The following is a 19,048-nucleotide window of genomic DNA, read 5'->3' on the forward strand; positions in this document are numbered from 1 at the left end:
TCTCGCACTGCGTTTGACATAGTGTCATATTCAATGAAAATTTTGATATTTCAAATTCCCATATTTGGCACACATTTCTACATTTGATTATGTAATGTGCACAAAGAATTGAAATTAAAGCAGAATATTTAACATACAGCAGATTTTTCAGTTTTCAAAGGCAACTGCTTCTTTCTTCGTACTCTTCATAAAACCATCACAATGGAGTCATTTGAATTGATTTTTTCCCTGCTTTAATCTCAAGCAAACACTTTGCCCAGCAAAGAAACAAGAAACTTTCTCAACACACTGAAAGTTAAAAACTCTTCTCTGTGCATCAGAACACATTTGATAATCACACGAGGGAAACTTGAGGGTTTCATTTCCCTGTCAAAAACAACAATGGCAACAAACACATCTATCAAAATACTCAGAAAAATCAGTGGATTACGTTTTCAGGTACACAGAAGCAGACTGCATTCGCGGTAAAATACGTGTCACAAGAGAACCTTTGGTCTGGCAAACACAACAGTTTCTCAACCTTCTTACTGTCCAATCTGCAATCAATTCTCCTAATTCTCTATCATTCAATATTTCTCACAATGATGGATGCACAATTATTTGTAAACAATGATTTGTACTTTTCAGTGAACTTCTTTTCTTCAGCGATGCAAACAAAATGCATCTTCTGTTGTCTACAAGCCAGAAAGAGGTGGGGGATCAACCAGAAAGAGCTATTGGTATGCTGGGGAAAATTCTTTTCTACTGGAATGTACCTTACACTGTTCATGTACAATCCTCACATCGAAAAACACTGCCTACTTTCCAAAGAAATATTTGCACTTCCACATAAGTTTTGTACAACTTATATAGGCCTACAACTACCTTAAACGGAAGATTACATAACTTTTCTTCAAAGTGGACAAAATGACTTCTTTCATGCCTGACATCAAAACAAATTAACATGAATATACAACTGTATATCTCCACATATCTTGTACCCAGGTTTGTAATTTGTGTTACCGTGCAGAAAGTAGTTATTATTGAACATTCATGTACAATAAGTATGGAAAGTTAGCGCACGATTACATCATATTCACATGACCAGAGGTCCAAATGGCGGTGCCCATAGAGTAATTCCAAGATACTGTACACTTTCAAATTTTGTTGATGGGGATATAAAAGAACTTTATACTTGCTTGTGAAACACAAGCATCCGTTTAAATTCTGCTCCTTCAATATGACTTCAAATTTTTTCTCTCAGCAATATGTGTTCATAAGTCACTCTGACAAAATAACAATACTTGGAATACAGTTCCAATTGTCTACAAGTTCAGAAAATTATCTCGCACTGCGTTTGACATAGTGTCATATTCAATGAAAATTTTGATATTTCAAATTCCCATATTTGGCACACATTTCTACATTTGATTATGTAATGTGCACAAAGAATTGAAATTAAAGCAGAATATTTAACATACAGCAGATTTTTCAGTTTTCAAAGGCAACTGCTTCTTTCTTCGTACTCTTCATAAAACCATCACAATGGAGTCATTTGAATTGATTTTTTCCCTGCTTTAATCTCAAGCAAACACTTTGCCCAGCAAAGAAACAAGAAACTTTCTCAACACACTGAAAGTTAAAAACTCTTCTCTGTGCATCAGAACACATTTGATAATCACACGAGGGAAACTTGAGGGTTTCATTTCCCTGTCAAAAACAACAATGGCAACAAACACATCTATCAAAATACTCAGAAAAATCAGTGGATTACGTTTTCAGGTACACAGAAGCAGACTGCATTTGCGGTAAAATACGTGTCACAAGAGAACCTTTGGTCTGGCAACCACAACAGTTTCTCAACCTTCTTACTGTCCAATCTGCAATCAATTCTCCTAATTCTCTATCATTCAATATTTCTCACAATGATGGATGCACAATTATTTGTAAACAATGATTTGTACTTTTCAGTGAACTTCTTTTCTTCAGCGATGCAAACAAAATGCATCTTCTGTTGTCTACAAGCCAGAAAGAGGTGGGGGATCAACCGGAAAGAGCTATTGGTATGGTGGGGAAAATTCTTTTCTACTGGAATGTACCTTACACTGTTCATGTACAATCCTCACATCGAAAAACACTGCCTACTTTCCAAGGAAATATTTGCACTTCCACACAAGTTTTCTACAACTTGTATGCAACTACCTTAAAAGGAAGACAACATAACTTTTTTTCAAAGTGGACAAAAATGACTTCTTTTATGCCTGACCTCAAACCAAATCAACATGAGTATATGTCTCCACATATCTTGTACCCAGGTTTGTAATTTGTGTTACCGTGCAGAAAGTAGTTATTATTGAACATTCATGTATAACAAGTATGGAAAGTTAGAGCATACATCACATTTACATGACCAGAGGTCCAAATGGCGGTACCCATAGAGTAATTACAATATACTGTACACCTTCAAATTTTGTTGATGGGGATATAAAAAAGTTTATACTTGCTTGTGAAACACAATCATCCATTTAAATTCTGCTCCTTCAATGTGACTTCAAATTCTTCCTCTCAGCAATATGTGTTCATAAGTCACTCTGACAAAATAACAATACTTGGAATACAATTCCAATTGTCTACAAGTTCAGAAAAGTATCTCGCACGGTGTTTGACATAGTGTCATATTCAATGAAAATTTTGATATTTCAAATGCCCATATTTGGCACACATTTCTACATTTTATTGTACACTGTACACAAGGAGTTGAAAATAAAGCAGAATATTTAACATATAGCAGATTTTTCCGTTTTCAAAGGTGACTGCCTTCTTCTTTGTAATTGCTTTGAATTTCCCATTGCTCTCTTTCCCCTCATAATCAAACCACAGAAAGGCACTTCTTCGATCTCTTGTACACCTCATTCATCATCTTGTTGTGAATGGTGTTGATGCCATGAGGAAATGACGGATGGCGTTGCAGGAAGGCGATAATATCTTTTTTCCCTGGATATGACAAAAACAAGAGTTTGTTTCACTTAAGATTTAATGTCACTTTTGACAGGCCATGTGTCATGAGTCGTCCTCCAGAAGGATTGTCAACACTTGGTACATGACTTCATATTGTGTACCGAATCACAGCAAATTACATTTTATGATTACAAAGTGATTGCCTGAGCAATGGTAGTGCTGCCATAAACATAATTCTTCGGGGGTGAAATTGGCATTGCCTGTACAAAGTCAATACAGAATTTATATTTTTGAACAATTTGGGGAAAATGTCCACATTTTGGTCAAAGCCTATGACAAGTCTACATCTTTGTTCAAAATAAAAAAAAAATTATACTCTAGTCAGAAGAATAGACCTCACTACCATGGAAATAATGGAATACTAAATACAATACCTCAACAAAAGTGATACATGATGGGATATCTGTTTTTAAAGTTACAAGTCAGGTAGAATCACCATGCAACAGTAGGCGATCTTATGATGCATGACCATAAACAAATTGACAATATGTTACTCGTCTGAAGCCTGTTTTCAAAGCATCAGTGCTTGGAGAACTACAAATGAGTACTTAGAGAACTACAAATTCCCATGGCAGAAATATACCCATAAATTATAGGGATGTCCAAATAAAATGGACAAGCAATATTTCAAACCCTAAAAGCCAAATTCATTGATTTCAATTGATGCGGTATCTTTCTAGAAGAAAAGTAATACCAAATTTGTCTCATTTAGTAATGTAGTTTTCATTTTAGAGCTGTTTTTTTTTGCGAAGCAATGCAAGATCAGAAATTTTTCAATTTCTGCAAAAAGAATGCACGGTGGAAGGAGCCAGTCATTGTGAATAATGAGATAAAAATGTGTCCCATCACATCATCCTCCTTTCCACGGGACAACTGCATTTAATGAATATTTCGTCAGACAGTCACAGCCCAGCCCGGTCTTGCTCAGCGGAGTGGACACAAAAGGATTTTGCAGCTTTGTGATTGTCTGACGGAATGCTCATTTAAACGCAGTGGTCCCATTCAAAAGCAGGATTATGTGAAGGGACACATTCTTATTCAGCATTACTCACATTAGGCGTTTTCACATCAGCCCGATAAAAATCCAAGCTCGAGATATTTTTTAAGTTCCCAAGTCAGAAAATAGCGCGCTATATCGAAACATCGGGCTGACGTGAAAACGCCTATTGACTGGGCGATGACTTTTCGTTGGATTATGAGTTATTTTGAAGAAACTGAGAAATTTGATCTGGCATTGCTTCGCAAAAAAAAACAGCTCTAAAATGAAAACTACTTTACCAAATGAGACAAATTTGGTATCGTTTTTCTTCTAGAAAGATACCGCATCATCTGAAATCAAGAAATTTGGTTTTAGGGCATGAAATAATGCATGTCTGTGTTTGTTTTTGTTTTTTTGACCACCCTGTATATAGGACCTACCTGGCAGCTTCTTGCCACCCTTTCCCTTCAGATAGTTGTCAAAGTGCCTGAACAGTTCCTGCTCGTCACATCTCCGCCACTTGGTGTACTTGTGAACTACGAGTGGAAGACGAAGAAAAGTCTACTAAATGAATAGAAACTGATGAACTTGCCCTATAAAGTTCACAGAATTGTGAACACCCAGGAAAGGTAAACAAGAGCCCCAGGGGGCGCAACGCTCACCTGAAGTCGATCAATTCTCTTCTGTCACAAGTTGTTTGAGTCAATTTTATCAAAACTGAACTTGGAGAATCTGGATGTGTTGTTTGAAAAAAAAAAAAAAAAAAAACCCTCAGGTAACCCCCTGGCTTCACGGACATTTACGTTAGGGATTCCCACATGGACACCCTACCCCTAAGGCATTGCATCAAAATTATCACCCATTTAGGATCCCTAAGGACAATAAGCTCCCTCTGGATCCTGGTTCATCAAGCAGAATCTTGCTGGGTGATTTCGATGCAACGCCTAAGGAAGATCCCTTACCAAGTTTGGTTGAAACCTGATCACTTCCTCTGAAAAGAAAACAAAAGCATTTCATTGGCAGTCCCCCCCCCCACAGGTCCCACATGCTCTCTCCCCCCCCCCCCCCCCCCCCCCCCCCCCCCCCCCCCCCCTTAAGGAAAAGCCAGAAACATGCAACTTCCATTCTTCACTTCAACAGGTAACAAGACACAGTCTACGAGGTCTGTCTTACTTTCACAATAAGAGATGATGCTTGATATTTGAACATTTGGTATTTTTTCCCCTCGGGGCCCTCCCCTTCCACCACCCAAGTACGTGACTCCCTACAGGCCCCCATGGAAATGCCATGAACAATTTGCATTCTTCATGTAGATTAATTATACACAACATACCAGGAAGAATATATACCATAGTAGTAACTTTGCATAAAAGGATGATTCCTAGAATGTTTGATTGATCCAATCTGAATAGGTCTTTGGAAGAAGACTGAAACAAACATTTCCTTGGCAGCTGCCCCCCCCCCCCCCACTATGTCAACCACAGGGCCCCCATAGCGCCACCCGTGGAAATGCCATGCACAACTTTCAATCTCTATCTAGACAGCTAGGTTAGTACACAAAACATACCAGGTCTGTCCTACGGCCAGATCTGGAGTAGATGTTTGATATCTACACAGTTTTTACCATTGGGGCTCCTCCCCCTTAACCCCCCTGGGGGCACATGAACCATCAATAGCAACTATGAATTCCCTGTATACCCCTCGGGATGATTCCTACAAAGTTTGGTTAAAATCCAACGATGCACTTTGGAGAAGATGGAAATGTAAAAAGTTTACGCATGACGTATGTCGTCCCGGACGACGAATGAAAAGCGATTGCAATAGCTCACTTGAGTCTTCAGCTGTGAGCTCAAATGCATACCTTTTCTGTGACTCGATGTTACAGAAGGTATTAATGAGCATAACTCATAAATCTTTTAGTATTTTCCACCTTTCCCCACCAAATATATATTATGAAGTAAGTAGATTCATTACAAAAACTGTTCTGTAGCTTGGAACTGCATTTTGCTATCCATTGCTTTTGTTATCCCTACTAAAAATATAAAAATCTTTCTGAAGTGTCGGCATTTCCTTTGAATGGCCATGATGAATGTCAAAAAATATATTGAAAATATAGTAAATACTTTTAGTAGAGAAAATCAGCCTGTTACCATATGAAATAATAGTTCATGGGAAAGAAACAATCACACACAATTAACCAATACTATCAAATGTGCCCCTTGATTACAGGTGTATATCTCTCCAAATGAATCATTTCTTGACTGTAAGATGCCATATCAACAAGAGTCATGCATTTCTGTAAATCTCACAAAACTTCCCCTAGAATCGTTTTACTGATGTTTCATGCAAAAAAATACAGCTAAAATAAATTATTTCATTATACATAAATAACAAGTGATAAGTTTGAACCATGATCTTACTCTATCACATTTACACTTGTTTCCTTCTCTTTGAAATATCCATTAAAAGTGGAATAGAAATACAAAATAAAGATTACCTAAAGTCAACAAAGACAAAGTTAGAGACCCCATCTATACGTTGTTTTGATTTTTTTCCATTGAATAACGGTTGCACAAACAATATTATTTTCAGAAAGGAACACTCTACCTGCCAACCTTGACAATCAAGAATTAAGAACTGCTAAAAAATGTCAAAAACAGAAACATTTGTAAATTTCCTATTGAATACATCAGGCTTATTTGTGCAAACATACAACATATACTGTACATCAAGGAACACAGCTTAAAATGACAATTTTCTTTTCACCGAAATAGCAATATTCCTGTTTGATTTGAACAGTTGGCAGATATGGAAAAGTATTGTTTTATAACAGAGGATTTCATGAAATATCATTAAGTGCACGTCTTTATAAATCAATAGTACACCATAATTACCTTTTCTGGGAAGGGTAGATGTCATCTTCTGTTTACCACGAGAGGCACTATCTACAGATAAAGTTTAATGGGGAAAGATAGTGACACATAAGATATACAGATTGTACCAAAACCTACAAAGCAACTAAAAATGAAATGTACATAAGCAGATTATTGCTTCAAACATTTCAAAGTGGCATAATCTAGGCATTATCTGCCAAAGTCATTACAACATACAAGGCCTTATTTTATCTCCTAATCAGTTTGAAACCAAATAGATATCATGACAGATGGAAATGCTCAATGTAACCATTGTTATACAAAGTGAACATTCGTATTATATACATATATATATGTATCTTCCAATTTCTACCATGTTAATACCTTTATGTACACTGATCAACATCACTCCTCTGATACATTGTAAATAGCACAAAACAAAACAAAACAAAACAAAACAAAACAAAAACAGATAACTTTATTTCTTTGAAAATAACACAACCAACAAAAACCATTTTCAAAGATGTACTATACAGAAATGAAAATGAATTGTATTACAATTACACATACACAATTATAATATGTTATTATCCTCACTTGAAGGGAAAAGTGAAGACCCACTTGCATCATCATCAGCATCTGAATGAGCAGCATGATCATCTACAATTGAACAGAGAGGAGAAGACAAAGGGAAAACATGAGTTTCATCAAACTAATGTAACTCATTATAACAGGTCTACAGGGCGACCCCTATGTCTGGAAACAAACTTTGGTAGAACACTGTACTTTAATAATCTATGATGATTGGGTTCAATTGAATTATGCCCCTTGCTTTGTTATGTCATAGTTGACTAGGCCTGAGGTCTAACTTGAATGTAATTCATTCTATCCTAGAAAATGACCAGGGTACATGGGAAAAGGGATGCTGAGGTTGAACTGCACTGTGCAGGTCAATGTCAATGTGAAATTTACCGTACTCTCTATGGAAGGGTAACACACAGTTTTATCTAACACACCATCAAAAATACCAGGAGACTGGATCTTCAGATGACAGGCCAAAGTCAGGCAGACCATGCTCCGTTGGCACCAGACGGCTGATCCAAAATGTCTGCCCCTGAATCCGTCAGAATCCAATTCGATCGGGGAGAAAGATGGCATGAACATGCACATGAGCAGCTCGACCATGCAACATGTTTTGGCAGTCAAGCTGGGTCTCAAAGCTCCCCATCTGTTGCAAGTCCAGATACTTTCAGCTGCTCATAAAGCCACTAGGGTCACTAAGTGCAAAAAGTTATGTGGACATTTCACGGAGGATGATGTGAAGAAGATGACGTATCCAAAGCCAAAACTGAACTGCCAAAAGAATAGCTGTATGTACGCTACAAGCCGTGCAGATGCAGATCCTGCAAGTTTGAAAGTCAGGATAGCTGAATTCCCTGCAAAAATCATGGTTTGGGGGCTATCTGCAGTCGCGTTGCAATTGAAATTTGTTGATCCAGGGACAAGGAGTACTACATAAATGAAGTTCTCGAGTTGATCTTGCTTCCTGAAGCATGCAGACTGTATTCAGATGATGATTGGATCTTTCAGCAAGATGGTGGGCAAGCCCATACTGCGAATGTCACTCAGACCTGGTTGAGAGAGCATTGTCCTCAGTTCATCACCAAAGAAGAACGCCCTGCTAGGAGCCCGGATTTAAATCCATTGGACTACAGCATCTGGGGACTGTTAGGGGCAAGGGTCAACTCTCATCCTTGTCACTTTCTGGCCAGTTTGAAGCGGTTACTTAAACATGAATGGTAATGTATTTTCAAGGAAACCACTTAAAAAAACCACACTGTCACAGAGGGGAGGTCACGTTTTGCGCCCCTGCATCCAACACAAAGGGGACCATTTTGAAAAGTGAATATGTTGTGTAGTACTGAGACTCAAGTGATTGTATCTTAGTCATTGATTGGTCAAAATAGAATACAATAAACTAAAATATGTGTTTTTGTTTGTTTCCAAACATTTGGGTCGTCCTATTTAGGACTTTTAGAAAATCAGAAGAATCACAGAATGTTCTGATGAATTGTAATAGTGCCATAAAATTGGACACGAAATAAAGAAAGTTATAAAATGTTAAAGATCTTCTACATTTCTTTGAGAGTAAAGCCACTGCTTTCAATAAAATTAATTCCCCTAAAGGAAAACCATGGCAACTGATGACATTAATAGCTCCTTCATTATTTGCCCATCTTTCCTGTGACATAAATCATATTTAGATTAACAACCAAAAAAGGGTTTGGTTCACTTCATCCCTTATGAAATTTTCAGTGATACATAAAGTCATGATTCTAGTAGGCTGCACAAGTTTGTCACATATCTTCTACATCAAAAAGAGAAAAAAAAATGATGTTTTCTTTACTGGGACCTGTTTCACAATGATTAGAGTGGTTCTAGGATTGATGCAGGGATAACAGTGAGTATAGGCCATCAATTTGTCAGGGGCACATACATGCAGCAATAACTTACACAATTATAACTGATTTGTAAAAAGCTATCAAACACATAGAGAATCAAAACTTTCTTTTTTCTTTAACTTTTTATGCCTAATTTCAGTACAATGTGCTGTTGATTTTGTTTGATTCTATTCTTTCAACTGTAATGACATAAATGTTATTTAAAAGTTCTAGATTTGCCCTTCAACCTCACACAATGTGTAGGTTAAAACATGCAACTGCAATTAAAACACAAAGATGGTTCCTATACCATAATAACTATTTAGACATTTCTGAAACCCTTTACAGTGCTATACCCCTGAAGACAGAATACAATAAGCACTGATATTCTTCAGTGCATTCAACTTGCTGATATTGAAGAAAAGATCCCAAGCAGAAGTGACCCTCACAAATGTGTACCACTCGATAAAGGACTAAATATTTGTAGAGGAAAAAAACAACAAAAGATGAAAGAACAATACTGTGTTATAAAAAGGTTTTTGTTTTAAATTTCTGTACTTTTCTTGAAGGAGATGTCATATTCTGTTTACCACCAGAGGTCCCATCTACAGATACAGTTAAAAGGAGAAAGATAATAGGGCAAATGGGATATGGACTTCACCAAGCTTTTTTATCTGGAAAACTCCTACACCAACAAAAGAAATAAAATAAAATGGAAATTTTGTAATAAGGAAATGGATAATTGCTCAAAATTCTTTCAAAGTGGCATCATTTAAGCTTTATCCTTCCAAACTTATTGCAGCTAAAAGTCCTGATTTTATCTAATCATTTGAAAACAAAGAAATATTATTGCAGACTGAGCGATTAAAAGATTTATCTTTCTTTGAAAAAAATGCAACGAACAGAAATCATGATCAAAGATGTACTATACATCAAGGCAAGTGCCAAAATGTGTCTCACCCAAAAATGAGCCATAATCGAAACTTGCCGTAAAAACTTAACATTGGCCCCTAAAAGTTCATTGACTGTTTGTGACCTTTGACCTTATGGTGATCTTCAGCTCCTCAAAGGATGCCTAAGCTGTACCATTCAAGTTTGGTCACAAATGGACATACCAATCAAAAGTTTTGAGCCTTAATCGAAATGTGCCATAAACACTTAACATTTCCCTTAACCCTAAGACTGGGGGGGGGGGGGGGGGGAGCCCCCCCCCCCCCCGACATTTTTCATGATAAGTAGGTAATGTAAAAATACTGCATTGCGACATTTATGACTTTTTTTCTTACAATTCTTGCATAAATTTTGAGACCAAATTTGAGATGCCCAGGTACAGGGTTCCAAAGTTACGCAATATTTTGTGAGTGCATGTTGGACCCAAAACTACTCAAAAAGGCGAGTTCATTATACAAATCAAATGATAATTCTGTTTCTAGCCAAAATTCATAAATGTATCATTATTTGTAATTTTAACTGATTAAAATCAATCAATTTCAAGTTGTGTTATGATCTGAATCGTGTTATCAATGAGTTCCATCGAAAAAACTATGAATAAATGACCTTGACATGAAACTCTCTCTAGAGAATCTTTACGCAGTAGTACATGTCCACACCAAGTTTCAAGAAAATACCTTCTGGCATTGCATAGATATGGGGAAAATTGCAACATTTGTAGCATTTGACCTTGACCTTTTGACCTCTGACCTCTTGCCAATGTCCTAAATCTACTCAACTAATTGTCCTATCATACATCATCCTTGGACCAAGTTTGGTGAAAGCTGCTTCATCCAGTTTTGAGTTATCACGTAAACAGATAAATTTTAGGATTTGACCTTGATCTTTGACCTCTGTCCGATTTCACTGAAAAACAAATCAAGTAATTATCCCATCATACATCATCCTCCAACAAAGTTTGATGAAATTTGCTCCATCTAGTCTTGAGTTATCGCGTAAACGGATACAATTTCATGATTTGACCTTGAACTTTGACCTTCTGCCGATTTCACCCAAAATCTTATCAAATAATTGACCCATCATACTTCATACTTGGACCAAGTTTGGTAAAATTCCAGTAAATATTACTCAAGTTATCACGTAAACGAAAGCGGACGGACGTACGGACGTATGGACGGACGGACAACCCGAAAACATAATGCCTCCGGCACCACTTCGTGGCGGAGGCATAATACAAGATACATACTGTAAGAAAAATATTTAATACTGCAATTTTTCAAAATAACATTCAATAAGAATCCAGAAAGGAGTGTCTAGACCAAAACTTAGCAGTTTTGGACCTTTACTTACAGATTTATGGCAAATTTTGTAATTTTATGCATAGATAAGCCAAAATAATTAAAAATGAATTTGAATACTTGCCAAATAATTACCTACTCAGTTCTGTGATTACATTGATTGTAACACTTATACCAATTTTTGTTTCGATCGCGCTGAATAAGTCCCCCCCCCCAACTCCCCACCCAAGCTTTCTAGGTGTCAAAATAGTCCAGTCTTTTTAGGGTTAAAAGTTCATTGACCCTATGCCCATGACCTTTGACCTTATGATGGCTTCCTGCAGAGGAACATGTGTAACATTGCATAAAAATCTTCTCTCCATGTTTCATTGAGATTGAAGCACTCAGTACATAGTTATTTACGTTTTGTAGCATTGTGGACAGACGACGGACGGACAGACACCGCGGGCGATCCCTTAGTCTCCCCTCACCTCCGATGGGCTCAACAAAAATGACACTGAATTGTATTACAATGACATATGTTATTATCCTTACTTGCATGGGTAAGTGAGGGCCCACTTGCATCATCATCAGCATCTGAATGAGCAGCATGATCATCTACAATTGAACAGAGAGGAGAAGACAAAGGGAAAACATGAGTTTCATCAAACTAATGTAACTCATAACAGGTCTAGAAGACTTTCAAAATATTAGTAAGTTTCACAGAATGTTCTGATGAATTGTGAAAGAGCCATGAAATTGGGCAAAAATAGGGAAGTTATAGAATCTTGAAGAACTTTAAGTAAACCTAAGTCTGCTTTTGATAACATTGATTCTCACAAAAAAAGAGAGAAAAAACATGGCAATGCACTGATGACATTAATATCTCCTTCTTAAATAGGCCTTCTTTCCGGTGAGATCAATCAAATTTAGATTAACGATCAATGAAATATTTGGTTCATTTCCTTATGAACTGAAAATTTTTCAGTGATATATAAGTCATGCATGCCTACAGGTTGCACATATTTGCAAGAAAAAAAAACTGCAATAAGATATTCCTAGCTATCAGTAAACATTTCTTAGAGTAGTCTAACAGTGATGACCAAAAACTCACCTGATGTACCTTTATCCATGCACTGCAGTCGTTTGCCTACTACGGTGATTTCTTTTATTGCGAGTGGAGCTTGATACACATGGCAGTTCGTCTCCTCGGAATGACCAAGGTGCTTGAAGATATATCCTCGATCAGCTTCTGGGACATCTTCTAGAGCGAAGAGGACACTCACTCTATGTCTATTCTTGGTGGCTGTTACCGATCGTCGATCTGTTAGGGCCACCTTGTCACAGATATTGTCCAATGCATGCCAACCTGACACGTGCGAATCTGTCCCAGTTGTTGTTGGGAACAGATATGTGTTGTCGCTGAGTACTGCTGCAGTTGAACGAACTTCTTTGTCCACCAATATATCCAAAGCCTTATGAGTGTCCTTGGGGAACAAAACCGGTACAAGGTGTCTACCTTTGCCCGTCTGGTATCCAACTCGGATATCCTTTGCAAGGATTTTATCAATAGGATCCAAGTTTTCCAGCTGCTGTTTATCAAGCCACACTCCCGATTTTGCATCCTCCCAGCATTTGATAAACAGTCTGCTCGGTTCCCCGCCTCGTCTCGCGTTGAACAGTGTGAGGCGTGCCACTGTGCAGTCACGGAGTTCTACAAACCGATGCTTGTCAAAGAATTCCAGCTCGTTTCCTACAAGCTCACTGATCTTGGTGGTTGTATACTCCCTGATAACCTTGATATCTGATTCCAACGACTGGCCACTAGGCTTCCTCAGCTTTTCCTCTCGGTTGCGGTTCAGATGGTAAGTCGCATCCCCAAACACATTATTGTATTGCAAGTCCAGGACAGCTATGAATCTGTCTATTTGTTCCGCCTCTCCATCCTGGTCAGCCATGAGAAACGTTGCCTTCAGGATCTTGCTTGATGACTTCAGCAAATAAAACAGACCCACCTTGAGCCCTGCCTTGATGCCACCACCTTCTGTACTCTCTTCACGCTCAGTGAACTTCTCAATCGCCTCTTCGAGATGTCTGAAATTAGACCTCTGCATCAAGTCTGACACATTTTGTGCATGCACTGGAAGAGGTCCAAGCTTCTCCTGGGTATCCTTCAATGCAAGATAAAGCCCAGCTAGCCGCCTCATGTCCGTCATCACAGACTTACGCACTCCTGCTCGTTTATCCATTTTCTTTTTCTGCTTATTCCACAATCTTCGTCCGATATCAATGAGTACTTCATCTTGCTGACACAGAAGGCCTATTTCATCAGTCCGAAACCTACCCAACACCTCACTGAGGAACTGGCCATCCAAACTTTGTGCCAATTGAAGAAGGGATGCTTTAATGTTCAAGCTAGGACTGCTGCTTTCTGAGGAGATTACACATGTGCGCTTATGTTTCTTCATGTAACCTGCAGCATAGGCCCCCGAACATGATCCACAGATAACAAGATTCCCCTTAGAAGAGGACTTCCTTTCTCTTTCATAGGATGGTTCATCATCTCTTGCTCTCTCCTTATTAACTTCAAATGTTCCCTCTTTCCGTATGCGATCAAATTCTTCTATTCTTTGCTTCTTAGGGAGGCGAAGGGCATTTTTCACTCTTTCTTCATTCATATGCTTTTTCGCAAGATGATCGGACAATTTAGATTTGAACTGTTTGCAATACATACAGAATCTGTATGGTTTCTTATAGGTTCCCCCCTTCTCACTGCACACTTCTTCTTGTTCCGTAGAGTTGGCTGTTACACAACTAGTGACCATACAAGTTTGCTTCACCAGTGCTTTCTCTTCAATGCTGACATGTGACTTCTTATCATCAGTAGCTGTATCTGTCAAAGGGAAAACCTCACTTCCTTCATTATATAAATCGGGATCAGATGGCAAGTAGTCCGGATCACTGTCATCATCATTAGTGGTGTATGTGGGAGAGACTCGCCTCCCTCTGGTTACAAACAGTGCATCATCCTCATCCTCTCCACTGTCGCTTTCACAACTAGCAGACAAAACACTAGAATCACTAAATTCTTCCATTGGCACAGCAGAGTCTTCTTGCGATAGGCAAGAAGACTGAGGCTGGGTTAGAGCCACTCTTGAAGAGGCTTCTGCTGACTGGATGGGTGACATAGGCTGGGTAATGGCAAAAAGAAATGAAAAAGAAATCAAAATTTGAAAAAAAATATGCCTTCCATTGCAATAAATCATACTATTGCATTGAAACGAAAACTTGAGAGTTTCTCGAATGCATGCAGTCAAAATAAATGCCTTCACCATTTCCAGATATTGAATATCATATATCACACATTACTGTGAATTTTTCGAAAAACCTCTAATAACCAAACCACATCATAGTCACTCCCATATGTCTGCATGAGCCAAGATTCAATTTCTTAATTTGTCAATTATCACAGGAGCAAGCCATTTCAATATCAGCGAAAAAAAGAAGAAGAGCGAAACAACAATAAAACATACTTTTGATGTACAATGCTGCACATTAATATTACTGAAAATAACAAGACAATAAACCATTGGTACAACAAGTACTAGTACACGTAGATGGCTGAAAAGCGCTTTGTGATATCTCTTCTTATTCTTTGACTCATCACACACAATACCGTCGCAGTAGCTTGCTACCTTCACGTCTTCTGTTTTTGGACCGTCATTCTTTTGCCCAACTGATTTCTCTCAAGGCCTTGATAGTCCGGGGATAGCAATAGCAAATGAGACCATGTGCAATTTTTCTTAGCCCTGGTTGCCTCAATAGTATGGTATTAAATATGCAAGAGAGAAAAGGGGCTATAGATAGTGCAGGGCTACTGAAATCCTTACATCTGATTGGCTATAAGAGCAAATTTGTCACAGAAATGTGGCAGTTGTCACTGATAACAAGTTTTATGAAACAGAACCCTGGTCTGCCAAGGGAGTGGCAAAGGCAGCACAAGATAAATCCTAGCATGCTCGCCACCTTATCACATACTGTAAAAGTGGCAATGTTTGCAGTGTTGAAATTTTCGCGCATTTGCGCAAACCAAAAACCAGTGCGAAAATAAAAGCGTGCAAATATCTTAGTTTGCTATGTTCAAGTAGTTCATGTCTTTGTTCTGTGAAATTAAAAACACACGAAACTCATCTTACCCGGCCAAGTGGGAAAAATTACTCATGCAAAAATATCTACTTTTACAGTAATTTGTAAGAAAAAAATAAGGAGAAAAACTTGAGTTCCGATTCCACTCCTCATTTCATATGATTAATGCAGTTTGATCGCATAATCATATGGCCAATTTTTCGTTTTCAAATAAAATCTGTGGAACTGGAGAGGGTTGCCATCACATTCTTAAACCACTTCCATCCAATATCTGGATTCTGACAGATCATTTTACTGTGAATTAACGATGTACTGAAAATTTTGCTTTAAAATTAGTTTGACCTACTGTATCTTTTGCTGTGGGTTTCATTTTTTTTTTTTTTTGGGGGGGGGAGGGGAGGGGAGTGGGGTGGGAAGATTGCCTGAACTTTACAGTAAACAATGCCTCTATCTTGAGTAACAATTAAAGCATCCAAATGAATATAAAAAATAGACAAGTTTAAAACAAGCCAGAAATCACCTAACTGAAAGGATACCTCCAAAACACAAATTGTCAGCTGAAAACAAGAATGCTCAGTTAATTCAATGAAATTTGCCGTTTTGCTTCTGGACCTTTGAATGTTGATAACCGAAACCCAGGCATATTTCATCCCTCATATTCTCATGCACTAGCATGTTCATATTGTACATGCACATTATCGATATCGGACACAGCAGTTGAAAACCATACATTCATGTACACACACATTCATACTGGCTATACCATCACACGATTACATGCCTCTTCCATTTTATATGCATGATGTTGTTGATTTTTTGTTGTTGGTTGGTCGGTTTAGTTCTTACTTTCTGGGGGCAGAAGGGGGCTATCTGTAAAATGGGTACTCCAGGGCAAGATTTTTTTCCAATCTATTGAGACTATATGAGCCTCATACACTTAGTCCATGATTCTTGCTCTTGCATGCATAGCCCTAAAATTATGGACCCACCTCAAATACATCCAGGTGTGCTTCATGGCATACTAGCTAGTACATGTAGTCCACATCAGATGAAATGCGTTCCCACACCCATACACACACACAGTCATGTACACATACAGAAATGCACTTACTGGCAAACTGGGTGGTCTATTCATGGATCCATTCTGTTGCTGTGAAGAAGATTTGCTGGATGAATTTGGAGCCCCAGGTGCCTGTTGGCTGCCACTTCTGCCACCAGAGAAGTTTTGTTGTTGCTGTTGTTGCTGCTGCTGCTGAGTTTGCTGCTGCTGCTGTTGCTGGGTCAATGGTGGCTGGTTCTGGTTCTGCTGCGGCTGAGTTTGAGCTTGAGAAGATTGCGGTTGCTGCTGCTGCTGTTGTTGCTGCTGCTGTTGCTGGGTCAATGGTGGCTGGTTCTGGTTCTGCTGTGGCTGAGTTTGAGCTTGAGAAGATTGCTGTTGCTGCTGCTGCTGCTGTTGTTGCCACTGTTGCTGTTGTTGCTGCTGTTGTTGCTGGGTCGATGGTGGCTGGTTCTGGTTCTGCTGTGGCTGAGTTTGAGCTTGAGAAGATTGCTGCTGCTGCTGCTGTTGTTGCTGCTGCTGTTGCTGTTGTTGCTGTTGTTGTTGCTGGGTCGATGGTGGCTGGTTCTGGTTCTGCTGGGGCTGAGTTTGAGCTTGAGAAGATTGTTGCTGCTGCTGCTGCTGCTGCTGCTGTTGTTGCTGCTGTCGTTGCTGCTGTTGCTGCTGCTGCTGCACAGGTGGAGTTTGCTGAGGCTGAGCAGGTCCAGATGCAGAATGTGGTGGTTGGCTGCCCTGATGGGAAGGTTGTGACTGTGGGGTACCATGTGGCTGTTGTTGCGGATGAGGTGAATGACCCATGCCTGCTTGTTGCTGATGCTGCATCACAATAGAAGTGGTGATTGAGCAAGTCAGTAGCATGGTACAATGGCATTTATCAAAATGATTTCATCAACTTCTGTCGCATCATCTCTGCTACGCAACTACCTTACTATGCTGTAGGGGACATTCATACATTTTAGTTAGTTCAATCAAGACTTCTTAGAAGGTATTAGTCATCAACTACATTCCAACGAAAACAAGAAACTTTGAGAGAAAGAAATACAATAAAACAGAATCAATAAAGGCATTTTGAACAGTAAATATTTGGGCAATGTCAAGTGCAGAGAAAGCTTAAAACAGGAATTCAATAACTTTGCCACATCCTTGTTAATACAGAAATGTGAAATTATTCCAGGCTACGATACATTGTAAATGTAGGCCTACAGTTGTACATGGTATGACAATGTGAATTTTGGTAGGATGCATTCATAGCATCAGTGGTGAGGCATTTTACTGGCACAGAACATTGGAAAGGGCATTTTGCCACTGGCAGCACCACAGGTCTCAAAACAGAGACACTGGTTGCGAAACAGCTGTGCACATGGTTGCAACTGCCGGCGAAAGACAGATCCAATGTTGGCACATAACAGGCTGCCACTTGCTACATCATGGCCGTACAGCCGCACACAACTCTTTAGATATAGCATATGAGTCATATACAGGGACTCCAACTCTCCCGTTTTCGACGGGAGATCTCCCGCCGAAAGCTCATTTTTGCACAATCTCCCGCTCTCCCGTTTGAGAATTGATTTCTCCCGCCCTGGCTCTGTGTCTCCCGGTGGAAAGGATTTCTTACTTATTTCTATCGTATGTTGAAAAAATAAGCCTTAGATAGCACCAGAGAACATCTAGAATCCTAGGAACTTCGCGCTTCGCACACATCAACTTGGAGTCTCCCGTTTGCCACGGGTTTCGGGCGGGAAAATCTCCAGATCAGAAGGTGCTTGGGGTTGGAGTCTCTGCATATATATTGGTTTCTCCTGTTCTCAATATGTTTAGCATTTCTCTGACATTTAAATCTGTACACATCCAAAATTTTACACACATGCCTCACCAAAACACATTATTTGGCTCTTATTGAGTCATCAACGACCAGGTTCAGCAGCTCAGAAGGAATATATAAGCTTTTAATTGCATTAATAGACTAGAAATGTCGCTATGGGGACTGATGCCTCCACCAATACATGATTCTCCCAATAGGTGTATGGTACAATGTCTTCACAATTCAAAAAGATGAAAATTTACAATTTTGGTCCCAATTGAGGCCCCTGGGGCCCCCCAGGTGGAGCATGGTGCCCATTTGATGGAATTGAGATTCTACAATGTATCCCCCTAGAGATGCTACCTGTCAAGTTTGGTGAAAATTTGTGGTAGGGTCTTCAAGAAAAATATGAACATTTACAATTTCAGTCCAAATTGAGGTCCCCTAGAGGCCCCCAGGTGGGGCATAGTGTCCATTTGATGGGAATGTGATTCTTTCCCCGTAGGGATGCTACCTGGCATGGTGA

The 19,048-nt window shown here is 39.0% G+C and overlaps 1 protein-coding gene across 1 annotated transcript in view; it reads right to left on the reverse strand.

Annotated features, from left to right (window-relative positions):
- Positions 1-2,848: 2,848 nt before the first annotated feature.
- The window catches only part of LOC139734004 (uncharacterized), a 29,465-nt gene continuing 13,265 nt past the window's right edge, over positions 2,849-19,048 (reverse strand). Inside the window, exons 3-10 of the mRNA XM_071644811.1 lie at positions 17,374-17,537; positions 16,927-17,072; positions 12,633-14,709; positions 12,074-12,136; positions 7,471-7,509; positions 6,871-6,921; positions 4,417-4,512; positions 2,849-2,973 (exon numbers count right to left, since the gene is read on the reverse strand). Coding sequence (XP_071500912.1) covers positions 2,849-2,973; positions 4,417-4,512; positions 6,871-6,921; positions 7,471-7,509; positions 12,074-12,136; positions 12,633-14,709; positions 16,927-17,072; positions 17,374-17,537 — 2,761 coding nt within the window. The remainder of the gene's footprint in view (positions 2,974-4,416; positions 4,513-6,870; positions 6,922-7,470; positions 7,510-12,073; positions 12,137-12,632; positions 14,710-16,926; positions 17,073-17,373; positions 17,538-19,048) is intronic.

This window comes from Diadema antillarum, unplaced genomic scaffold (genome assembly GCF_040938485.1).
Source record: "Diadema antillarum isolate AM-2024a unplaced genomic scaffold, OU_Dant_1.0 seq00000507_RagTag, whole genome shotgun sequence".
Taxonomy (NCBI): domain Eukaryota; kingdom Metazoa; phylum Echinodermata; class Echinoidea; order Diadematoida; family Diadematidae; genus Diadema; species Diadema antillarum.